General features: G+C 40.8%; 1 protein-coding gene across 1 annotated transcript in view; it reads left to right on the forward strand.

The window, feature by feature from the left end:
• Positions 1-11,749, forward strand: part of LOC124285216 (protein capicua homolog) — a 49,296-nt gene extending 37,547 nt beyond the window's left edge. The window contains 7 exon segments of the mRNA XM_046721407.1: positions 1,224-1,394; positions 2,062-2,597; positions 2,899-3,038; positions 4,276-4,421; positions 6,395-6,556; positions 6,939-7,082; positions 7,852-11,749. Of these exon segments, the coding sequence (XP_046577363.1) occupies positions 1,224-1,394; positions 2,062-2,597; positions 2,899-3,038; positions 4,276-4,421; positions 6,395-6,556; positions 6,939-7,082; positions 7,852-8,141 (1,589 nt within the window). The 3' untranslated portion in view covers positions 8,142-11,749.
• The last annotated feature ends 1,379 nt before the right edge of the window (positions 11,750-13,128 follow it).

The raw sequence follows: 13,128 nt of genomic DNA on the forward strand, positions 1-13,128 counted from the left end.
AGTGACTCGGGGGTCATGTCATGTAGACCACGTGCCATGGGTGTCATGTCATGTAGACCTAGTGATTCGATGTCATGTAGACCTTCTGACTCGGGTGTCATGTCATGTAGACCTAGTGACTCGGGTGTCATGTCATGTAGACCTTCTGATTCGGGTGTCATGTCATGTAGACCTAGTGACTCGGGTGTCATATCATGTAGACCAAGTGCCATGGGTGTCATGTCATGTAGACCTAGTGACTCGGGTGTCATGTCATGTAGACCAAGTGCCATGGGTGTCATGTCATGTAGACCTTCTGATTTGGGTGTCATGTCATGTTGACCTTCTGATTCGGGTGTCATGTCATGTAGACCTAGTGACTCGGGTGTCATGTCATGTAGACCTAGTGACTCGGGTGTCATGTCATGTAGACCTAATGATTTGGATGTCATGTAGACCTTCTGACTCGGGTGTCATGTCATGTAGACCTAATGATTCGGGTGTCATGTCATGTAGACCTAATGACTTGGTTGCAGTTGCATTACTGCATGTATTAATTCATTACTGAGCAGGTCATGCATACATGTATGTATCATAAAATGTTAATTTATCAATTGAATAAATAAAATATATATAAGATGTATAACATATATTCATTAATTCTATCACACTGAGTATGTCATTCTTTTTCTCCGACATAGTTGCAAAACCCCCTCTGATCACAATATATGGACTCATACCCACTTCACCTAATCCTGAGTAATCAACAAGGCATGACATACCCACTTCACCTAATCCTGAGTAATCAACAAGGCATGACATACCCACATCACCTAATCCTGAGTAATCAACAAGGCATGACATACCCACTTCACCTAATCCTGAGTAATCAACAAGGCATGACATACCCACATCACCTAATCCTGAGTAATCAACAAGGCATGACATACCCACATCACCTAATCCTGAGTAATCAACAAGGCATGACATACCCACATCACCTAATCCTGAGTAATCAACAAGGCATGACATACCCACATCACCTAATCCTGAGTAATCAACAAGGTATGACATACCCACTTCACCTAATCCTGAGTAATCAACAAGGCATGACATACCCAGATCACCTAATTAATTTCCGAACCAAATGGGTAAAAGTGGATGTTGGAGGTGAAGTGGGAGGACACTGTCCAAGAGTGAGTCTTGCCCAGTTTGTATTTGTCTTTATTTCTCATTGTTTCCAGGTGTGATGAATGTGCGGTCTTCCAGCTACATCACTTTCCCCACAGATGGGAAGGGAGAGATAGGCTACATCAGCAACCCTAACTTCCAGACTCGACCTACTAAGGTGAAGGCCACCCTTGCCAGCATCCCCGTTGCCACGGAGAGTCTGCAGAGACCACCGGTCTCTCAAGGTCAGCCATACTTGATAATTTACCCAAAGATGTACTCCTTGAGAATTCAGTAATTCTAAGTGTTCTGTACCAGTGTTCTGTATCAGTGTTCTGTATCCTGATTTTCTTTTCCTGGGGCGTTTTTTTAGCCTAGTTGTTAGAGCGTTCGCTTATCATGCCAAAGACTGGGTTCTAATCCTCACACGGGGATAATGTGTAAAGACCATTTCTTGACCCCCAATGTGATATTGCTGGAATATTGCTATAAGCGGCGTAAAACCCTTCTTGCTCACTTTCTTTTACAGGGCGTTGGGGTAGCCTAGTGGTTAAAGCATTCACTTGTCATGCCGGGTTCAATTCCCCACATGGGTACACTTTGTGAAGCCCATGTCTGGTGTCCCACCCCGTCATATGGCGGGAATATTGCTAAAAGCGGCGTAAAACTGATCTCGCACACTCACACTCTTTTACTTGTGGAGCGGTGGGGTAGCCTAGTGGTTAAAGCGTTCGCTCGTCACGCTGAAGACCGGGGTTCGATTCCCTACATGGGTGCAATATGTGAAGCCTATATCTGGTGTCCCCCGCCGTGATATTGCTGGAATATTGCTAAAAGCGGCGTAAAACTAAACTCACTCACTCACTCACTCTTTACTTGTATCATTGTAAATAGTTACCTTCATGTCCACAGGTCGCCAGGTGTCGGTCAGCTCTCCACGCCCCTCCCCCTCCCCAGGATATCACCTGTCTCCTAGTCCTGGTACCCCAATACACTGCAGCCCTGCCCCTTCCCCTACCCCCATCCACAGACCACCTCCACCCCCACAGCCTGTCATGACGCAGGTAGAGACTCAGCCGCCACCACCACCTCCTCAGCCTCTGCAGTCAGCCATGAGCCAGGGGCGGACAACTGTGGACACCCGTGAGGTCACATTCAGCTTTGATGTAATGAAGGACTCGGACAGTGGGGAGAAACCACAACGGGCCTGTAAGGGGAAGAAATACAGTCAGCTTCGCGAGTCTGAGATGAGGGTGAAGAGGAAGAAGCCGAGCCCCCTGTCTGACGTCCATGAAGACCAGGGGATGCTGTCACAAGAGTCCTCCCCCAACAGAGACCAGGGTGAGGGGGATCACCCATTGATGGAAGCCATGTCTGAGACACAGTCCAGTCCTGCGCCATCAGCAGCATCAGCAGCAGCAGCAGCATCACCGGAAACACCGTCACAGGTGGGGCATCATCATCATCATCATCATTATCATCATCATCAATCCAGTGTTGATAATTGGTTTGCAGAAGCAGTTGATGAAATTGTAAAATTGATTATTTGTACTATTCTTCAAATCGGAATGCAAGGCTATATTCTCCACTAAAAGGGAGTATCAACAAATTCATGAGATATTTTCAACATCAATACCCTTGTCAGAAATACAGTTTCTTTCAGGAAAACTGATATGTATGATTCCACTTATATAGCAGACATTTTAAAGATTTCTTTTGCTGTTGACATCCTTGTTGTGTTTGCTCCAGCCCAAAGCCAAGCACAAGCCCCCACCTCTGTCCGTCCCTCCACATGTACTGCAGACCTCCAGCGCCCCGATGCCTTCACCCAGTCTCAACAGCCCACGCAGGAGCTTCTTCAAGAAGACGGTGGATGATGGCATGGACAAGTAAGTGTTGAAACATGGCTCAGGTGCCGCAACACAGGTCACCTGTACATGGTTCCCTGGGGAGCAGGACAATTGCCACCCGGACAATTGCTACCCACGACAAAAATGAATTATTATTTTATGTTGTGGGTGGCAATCTCCGGGTGGCAATTGTCCTAGACCTGGTTCCCTGTAGTACTAGGGTCTGTTTTAGGATCTGTTCACTATATTCACCTGTAGTACTACAGAGGGACAGTGCACACATGACACTTCTCTGTACAAAATATTTCATGAGAGTTGATTTTTTGTGTCTTCCAAGAGAGGTTTTCATTTTATTCTTGACCAGACTGCTGTGCTGTTACTATTTACAATAATGCTGTGCAGTAGCTATTTACAATAATGCTGTGCTGTTACTATTTACAATAATGCTGTGCAGTAACTATTTACAATAATGCTGTGCTGTTACTATTTACAATAATGCAGTGCAGTTACTATTTACAATAATGCTGTGCAGTAACTATTTACAATAATGCTGTGCAGTAACTATTTACAATAATGCTGTGCAGTAACTATTTACAATAATGCTGTGCAGTAACTATTTACAATAATGCTGTGCAGTAACTATTGACCAGACTGCTGTGCTGTTACTATTTACAATAATGCTGTGCAGTAACTATTTACAATAATGCTGTGCAGTTACTATTTACAATAATGCTGTGCAGTTACTATTTACACCTGTGCAGTAACTGCAATAATGCTGCAGTTACTATTTACAATAATGCTGTGCTGTAACTATTTACTATTGCAGTAACAATTTAAATAATGCTGTGCAGTAACTATTTACAATAATGCTGTGCTGTTACTATTTACAATAATGCTGTGCAGTAACTATTTACAATAATGCTGTGCAGTTAACTATTTACAATAATGCTGTGCAGTAACTGCTGTGCAGTAACTATTTACAATAATGCTGTGCAGTAACTATTTACAATAATGCTGTGCAGTAACTATTTACAATAATGCTGTGCTGTTACTATTTACAATAATGCTGTGCAGTAACTATTTACAATAATGCTGTGCAGTAACTATTGACCAGACTGCTGTGCAGTAGTTGTTGACCAGATTACGATGTATAGATTGTTTTACCGGCAGGCAGGATAACAAGGCTAATGAAAGGGGATGATTCCTTTGTGGCATCCCTCTGTCAACATAGTATGTAAGCAGCTGAGTAATAAGTATTTTCTAAACGGTCCCTCAGGGTGCTGGAAACCGTCAACTTCGAGAGGAAGTTTGAATCCCTTCCTCAGTTTGTGCCTGAAGAGACCGAGTCGAAGACTCCCATCCCCCAGAGTCCCAGGGCGATCATCAATGTCTACAGGAAGAGGAGGAAGGTCTCCGGACTGGGTGTGTACTTCATGTTGTCCACAAAGTTTATTTGGCCTATACTGTGGGGGGATATAGCAGTGTTAAAAAACTCCCAAAATTTCAAGCCAGACAGACGGACTGGTAACTTAAAAAAATTGCCAGTCTGGATACAAACTTGCCTGTCCGGTTTTCAACAATTAAAAACTGTGAGTGCCATTTCCAACTCGCACAAGCTCCATTCACTGTTTGTAGGCATCGCAATGAACTACATAGCACTAACAAGCAATGCACCGAGTTTAGGTAAACTGAATGTACATGATTGTGATTGGTTATCGTAACATGAACTGTCCAATCGGAAGTAGTTTAACACAATGATCATAATACCTTAATCACCTCAAACTGACGACAAGAGAACCTGTCTGATATTATGAAATATTTACTCTTAGGTGGGTAAAAATATCTACCAAACCACCGGACAGGCTGCTTTTGAAATTTGACCGTCCGAGATGAAAATAGACCGTTCCTGACGGTCGGGCAGACGGGAATTTTAAACGCTGGATATAATCACCGCCTCGTCCGTCTGTCCGTAATCATTTGTTTCCGGAGCATAACTAAAAAGACATTCCATATTTTTCAACAAAAGTGGTGCTTTTTGTTATTTACAGATTTTTGGCATTTTGGTTTTTCTGGATTTTCATGGAAACAATTTGGACACATTTAGGGGGTGGATTTCGTTTCTGGAGCTTAAGTAAAATCTTGCTCAATATCTGTCAATAAAACTTGGCAGATATATGAGACAGATCCCAAAGTGGTGCCTTTTGCTCTTTCTGGATTTTGACTTAGTTACTCTCAGATGATTTGTCTTTCAAATTAATGGGGGATTTGTCATCTTCTGATGACTTTTGTTATTAAAACCTATAGCATGGATTTTGTTTTGATTTTATATAAACTACTACAGTAGAACACGGATATAACGAACTCCAAGGGACCAAGAAATTTAGTTCGCTATATCCGTTGTTCGTTATTCACATTTGACCGCCATCTTGGATTGCTGAGATGTAGACATTCACAGACATTACCTATATCATGTTGATAAATATGAAGTTTATTTTTATAATAAAATTGAAATAATACAACTACAACTTAAATAAATTTATTTTATTTTTTAATGAAAATGCAAGCTTACATTTATAGTGTCCAGATAAACCACGAAAGAAGCAAAAACTGTAGCGATTTTTTTTTCCATTTGTGACATGTCCTAACATGCCCGTGGCTTTTTCTTTTATATTTTCATTTTTATGTAATCAGGCTTTCCGTTCGTTAACATGACACAACAACGGGAAATACCTCCGTTTTCGAAGCTTCGTATGAATAACATGCGAGGCGAATCGTTGGTGTCTGGTATCGTTCGACAGCTCTGGAACATCAACAATATCACTGTACCCTCGCCGAGAGTATTTTCACAGTTGTAAAAAGCGATTTTATTGGATAAAGATTGGTTTTTAATGAGGCTTTTTCGCCACAGTATGCTATAAGGCTCGTGATTGGTGAAAATCAGACAAGTGACCTAAGGCAGCCAATCATACTACGGTTGTTGAATGGGTTAAACACGATATGTTTGTTTTGTTAATTAATTAATGACCATCAATCAATGTTGATTCACCGCCAACAAGATTGATGTATACTGTACCGCTAAGTGGCTGAGCTGACACTGAGTGAGTTCGCTAATCACGTCCTTAATTGGGTCTTGGGGGTAGTAAATCAGTTCGCTATAGCCGTTAATTCGCTACTCACGAGTTCGTTATTCGCGTATAATTTAATGATATTATAAAGGACTGTTGACGGGACTTTTAAATTTGTTCGCTATATCCGTTTGTACGCTATATCCGTGCTAGCTATATCCATGTTCTACTGTATATGATATATCTAATGCTTTCCAGTTTTTATACTTGTGCTCTATGACTCTTGTTGAATGTTGCGGTGCTCATTGATGTATGTGTTTCTGTGTCCAGTCAAAGGGGACATTGGGGAGACTGACAGTAACAAGTTCTCCAGCGAGTCCGAGACGACCACACCCAAGACTCCTCACAGTGCCAGATTTGAAGACACCAAATTCTTTGGGTCCAACTTTAATCTTGAAGCTTTAAAAGATCCAGATTTTGTGAACAAAATGAGTGAGTGTATGTTTTTTCTAGATCTTATTTCTTAAATTGAGTTTAATGAATGTTGTACTGGGCAACACAGCCTAACCACACGCAGACTATTCCAGGCTGTCCTCGTGTTGCAGCATATTTCTAATGTGAGTGGATGTTGCACACTGCCTGTAAGGGGTTGCCCTTCAGGATCCCATTAAGAGACCCAGATCTCAGGGCTAAGGTGATAAGTCAGATACACTGGCTTACAATGGTCATAGTACTAAGATAGCTTTGTGGAATGAGGGCTAGTAAACAATGTCTTGACATAGTAATGGATGGTATTTTGAATGTAATTTTTATGTATATAAACTGGACCTCAGAGGTTGTTTTTTCACAATTTCCTGTCCACCTCTGTTCACAGGTTTGTTGGAATATGAGGATTTGAACTCCCCTCGCACTCCGAAGACTCCGAGTTCCCCGGGTGCGTTCTCCAACCGCCGATTGCTGGACCAGAGACGACAGCTTGTCATGCAGCTGTTTGAGGAACAAGGGCTGTTTCCTACCGGTAGGTGGACATCATGGCAGGACACATACAAACAGGCGGCAGTTGATTACTTGTCATCTGAAAGTGTATTTAGTCACTGTATTTGAAAGCTTTCCACTTGAGAAAGCACTGTCAAAATATTTTTCAAAATACTAGTTTCTGATTCCACTTAGAATGAGGACTTAGTGGTGAAAGTAGCCTGATTCTTATGTTAGATTTAACCCTGCTTGATGGCAACAAGGACAGGTGGTCTGTAGCCATGGGTGAAATAGTGTCATGCCCACCTGTCTAGTTACTGAAGTTTTGTTGTGATTTTTGTTTGTGCATGAATAGATGATCAACAAAGAATAGTCCTCCCATTTCTGTAGATCAGTGCGACATCTGCATCAATATCTGTGATGTCTCCAGGCTATGTACTCATTGATATCTGACTCATGGTTGGCAATTTGAGTTTACTTTTTGCAGATTTCAGAATCAAATTTCTGAAAAATTATACCGGTACCGACTGATTTTTTAATAGTATGAGAAAAACTCCTTGAACGAAAAGTCTGACTGTTTGGACCTATGGTAATGCTGTTTGAGGGTTTTACAGTTCACTGACCAGAGTTAGCTTAGGAAACAGTTGGGAATATTGTTACTTGTAAGTGGGATTATCAGGCTCTGAAGTAATTAAAAACAAGTTTAAACTGGAATTATGTTTTCTTCATGGTTTCTTATAACTCTTTAGCAGGTGATGCGAAATTGATGTAAGATCACTGGCCCTTGGATGAACTGTTTTACATTGTTCCAGCACAAGCAACAGCCGGCTTTCAGTCCAAGCACCAAGACATCTTCCCCACTAAAGTATGTCTCCAACTGAAGATCCGTGAAGTCCGACAGAAAATGATGGCTCAGTCTGCTGCAGCTACGAAGGATTTTGAGGAGGGCCACGGCCCCCTGACCCCCAACGCCCTGGAGGCCCAGTACCTGGCTGCTGTAGCAGCCTCCTCCACGGCCACCACCTCCAGCTCGGCCACCGCCACCGGACCCAACCCTGTGTCCAGCACCGGCCAGATGTACCCCCCAAACACCCACCCCTGAAGCCAGCAGGGATGAGCCACGCCTCACCAAGCCTCCTCGGGGGAAACTAGATTTTAACACTGGGAAATGTTTGTTTGCTCAAACCCAAAATTGTAAAATCTATTTTTGACTTTTATGAGTGAGAGAACTGCTTTGAAGTCAGACTGATTTGAGAGGATTATCAACTGGGTCTGCTTGTCAGTTGACTGGTTTGATGGTGTTAGATCAGATTTGCCTTTCTGAAAGGGAAGGTATAGTGTATATCAACGAACATTTGAAACAAATTATGTCCAACTTTTTAGATGGAACATTTTGTTTGATAAGGTGAATGCATGTGTTAGAGAGAGTTGAAATGTATTTGGAAAAGTGCGAAACATTTTACGCATTTTAGTTTGGTTGTTGCTTCATCTGTTCGACTAGGTTCTGTTGCACTTGTTGGTGAAACATGATTTCACAGTGACATTCTTCAGGCCGTTTTACCATAGAAGGGAAAGAAGAAGATGTTAGTGATGTATTTGAAACTGATAACTCGGTGTCACAACTACTGAAAGACGTAGTCCTTTAGTGATGTTTTATTTGAACTGAAGTAATCCTGTTTATTTTCCTATATAAGTATTGGAAAAATGTGCTTATAAGTAGTGCTTTTAAGAACTTTCTTGAAAGTTCCCGGTATTTAAAGGTATGAGATGATGAATCCTTGTTGAGTTTGCTGCTGCTGTGTTGCAATAAAAATGTATGTTAACTTTTCTTTCCAATGCTTCAACAATAAATTATGTTCAGCCCTGTGATAAGGTGTTGACTGAGGTATGGAAAGTGTTGTTGATGTGATATACTACCCTGGTGCGGGCTGTTCATACTGGCAATAGCTGTCACTAGTAATACAACGCCTGGCATGAATTCTGGTAGATTTTACAGGGCACAGTCAGTGGATAATTCCACACACTAGTTAAAGAGATTCATGTAAGTGTTTATGAAATGTTGGAAATGTAATGTTCACCAGAACACCGACGGTTGAAAGGTTTGTCTTTGTTGCAGCAATCAAAACAGTTCTTTGTGAAATAGTGCTCGCCTGTTTCTGTAAAGTGTGCAAATGCATGTTGTAGCTGAACTTTAACACTAGACATAAAATGTTCCTTATAAATTCCTGCCATATAGCTGGAATATTGCTGAGTGCGGCATAAAACTAAACTCAACTCTTTATAAATTCAGTTTCTTTACGAAATCTAATTGATTTGTTATGTTAGTGAAGGCAGTTTTCATATGATCTTGCTGCAGTAGATGGTGCTTGTTAACAATTTGTGGGAGAGGTTTCTGTGCAGACCTTCATGTACACAGTAACTCATGATTAGCATCCACCACCTTTGACACGGTGTCCAAGTCAGTGAAAACAATGGAATTTTTCGAAAGGTACAAATCACTGATAAGTGGTAATACTGTCACGAAAGTATTATGTGTTGGCTTTGAATGGTACTGAATTAGACAGTAAATATGATTTCATAATTGTTTTTCTGGAAGATATTTGGTGAATTTGAGCTTGTAGTTTGAGCAGTGAATATTTGGAAAGTTTCCGTGAGGGGAACGTGTAAGCAGTTTGACTGAATGTTGAAAGTATGGTGCTCACACATGCTGAATGATTCATTTTTCAAAGACAAACTTTGCACAGAATACCTCCTGCTGATTCTGATATGAATTTGTACACTCAAATACAATGTGAAAGGAATTTTGTTGTTGGTGGCTAGCTCTGATATAAGGGAGACAACTCTAGCTGAATGTTTGGAAAGGAATATTTTTGCCTTTAACTGTAGGCAGAGTGTTTTTATATGAAATATATCAACCATTTCTATTTTTGCACCAAGAATGACTTTAGCACCTGTATATCCACTAATCAGAGGCTATCATGATATAAATGTTGCTAATTTTATACTTGTCAGACCCTAATGTCTTGGTGAAATCACTTTCTGTACCATAGTGTCATGGTCAAATATATTGTTGGAGTTTTTATGAAGAAAAATGGGTTCATGAAGAGTATTCTTTAAATCAGACTCAAAATGGCATGGAACTGTGAAAAAACAAAGATATTATTTGGCATTCTTTCTTTACCAATAGGTTTCTAAATATCATGTTTTAATTTGTGTGCTTCAAACAGGCCGAGATATTTATTTATTAAAAATAATTTAATGAGGAGATGATATACCAAGACATTCCGGTTGATGTATTTATCCATTGTAGATTCACAGGATGTGAACATTGGAAGAAACTGTGATAGTCTAGTTGGTTTACTTAAACACTTGCTACGTTGTTACATGTGTATGAATCAGTGGTTAGTTTATGACAATACATTTTAAACATTGTTGAATTTGTTAATATGTACATTTCTTGTAAATATTTCTGTGTAAAATAGAACATCTCTCATCTTTATAGGTCATTGTTACCTCTTCTGAAGTTGATCAAGAGTGAAACTCAAAGCATTTATTTCTGAAATCTGACACTTTGTGAAACACTGGATGCTGAGGTGACAGTGATGGACAAAATCAGGACGTGGGGGAGGTGTTTTGAACGCCCACATTGTTTTGGCAGTTGCAGGTTGGTTTTGTCTACTCATCGATGTTATTTTTCTTTTGTATTTTCGTGAAGTCAAATTTCTGTTATTGTTCTAGAGGTTATATTTTTGTCTCCAAAAAACTTTGTATCTTCCAGTTTGATAGCGAACCAGTTCCTGGACTGTATTTGAGGTTATAAACATAAATGTGTTTGTCCTAGTTTGTTTCTGATCACTTTAAAAGTTTGTCTGTTTACACACTATCCCCTTCCACAAGTCCGCCTGTGGGGTGTACCCCTTATAGATGTATGCCTTATGTAACACTGGGAACTATTGTTTATGTGAGATGTTTGACCCACATTGCTTATCTGTAGGTTGAATGTGATGTTACCGACTTCACCAGCTGTGTATTTCTGTCTGACAATGGTTTGTGTCCAAGTGGTCAGCTGTCAGACTGTCCTGGAGATCTGTATATTTTCATGTATGATGATTTGCATTTATTATCAGTCACAAGTCAGTCATGTTTTGTAAATTTGTCATTTCATTCCTTTGTTTTTAGAAATAGCTTAGTTTATCATAATGCACAAACGTTGCCAATGTTTTACAAAAAAAACTCTTTGTATTCTTTGAATATGTATTTTATCAAGATTTTCGCCTGAAGAGGCACTTGTTTGGTTCTTATTTCATCATGTCCAACAGAGACAAAAGTGTTTTCTGAGGAAGTAAAATTTTCTTTTCTGAACTAATGAAATAATGATGTTTCCAAACAGTTAAGCTGAAAGTGTTAATACTTTTTGAAGGCTCTAGAAACCGGAAGGCATCCACAAATTCAAAATTCTGACACGACTTTGTGTACATGCATTTTTCAACAATTTTGAGGTATAAAAGTGTGTTCTTCAAGAAATGCAGATGATGCTTAAATGCCCTTAAGTGGAGGTGAATCCAAACGTCTGTTACCCTACTAAAGTGAACACGGTATGTATACAGTTTGTTTTGTACATAGTGTATATGTTGGTTCTGGGTCGCCACCAGATGGCTCCAGATGTCAAGGTCAGTGCAAGATAATAAAACATGATTGTACCAACTGTCAGGGAGTGTGTTGTGCTTTCTTTACTGCCCTCCATCTTGAGGTGAGCTTATCATGCAAGACTTTTCACTTCCACCTTTTAGTTCTGAGAAACAAAGAATCATCTTCACCCATCTGGGGTTTGATCAGTGTTCAGCATATCATGAAATCAAAATCAAATGGATGTAACCGTGCACCTAATACCCTGACAACTTGGTTCACTGTCCCAAGCACTGAAGATGATAGCAAGACAATCACTTGGTTGTGTTTTTTCTATGACAAAGCCCGGCTGAGTGTTGGTGGTCGTTCTTGGGAGCTTCGCGGTATGAGCCATGGTATGGCTTTTGTTATAAGGTAAAACTGCATCCCTAAACCATTTGAGAATTACATCAGATTCCGTATGTAGATTTGCAGTTTGGCTCATGAGTCATAACGGTTAGGTATGGAGACAGAAAGTCTCGAGAGAATGGCGTTTAGCCGTAGACTATGGAAAGTAGAAGCAGAACACATTCGTCGGAAAGACATAACAGATTCAGCTTACATGAAAACAAATAACAAATCAATGAAAAGGGGTGAGTCACCGAGCGGTGCTGCCCGATATTCATTCAATCACGAGACACAATATTCATCCTATCACGAAAGACGTGAGTGCAGGGTCGTAATCAAAACGATGAGTTGAAGCATGTGACCACAAAGTCAGGCTAGGTTCGAACCGTTTAAAAAGACATGTTTGGCACTAGGAGCTCAGTGTATGCGGGTTGTCTGCTCAATATGTTGGAAGCTAACCAACGCCACTCAGTTCCCCCGCGTGGTACATGGAGACCTAGTCTTGTATTGAAGTTGTAGTTAGAGAGATGGACTGAGACAGAGTAAACATATGTGAGTATAGAACCTGGGGTTGCGGTTATCTGTGAATGTATGTGTGCCAGTACATGATTGAAATGTGCTTAGTTAGGAGTCACGGTCGCCCGACCCCTCACTCCGAGACTTAGCATCCTGCAACGGACCAAGCGAGTAGAACGCCAGAGCTAAGATCTCCCCTGACAATGTGGAACGGCCATAATTAGTAGGTAACTGTACATGTTGTAGGGTTTATTAACCTCCAGCTACGACACTTTCAGTAGGCATCCAGTCCACACTGGGCAGTGCAGTAAGCTGACACGCCCTAAACACTCATCAGAAATACCCCATAGTGTCAAGTGACATATAACTCTTTATTTAAATAACATCGCAGGGGATAAATCCAAAACAGCGTGACCTTGAAACTAGTAAACATTAAATGTGCCAGAAAATGATTCAGCCCAAATCTATGTTCTCTGTGACAACGTCGCCAAAATGTCAAACATGGACGACCTTTTGCATGTTCTCCAAGTGGTCTCGTAAGCTCAGTACATTGACCAGAT

Source organism: Haliotis rubra, unplaced genomic scaffold, assembly GCF_003918875.1.
Source record: "Haliotis rubra isolate DU_JTF1 unplaced genomic scaffold, ASM391887v1 Scf355, whole genome shotgun sequence".
Classification (NCBI taxonomy): domain Eukaryota; kingdom Metazoa; phylum Mollusca; class Gastropoda; order Lepetellida; family Haliotidae; genus Haliotis; species Haliotis rubra.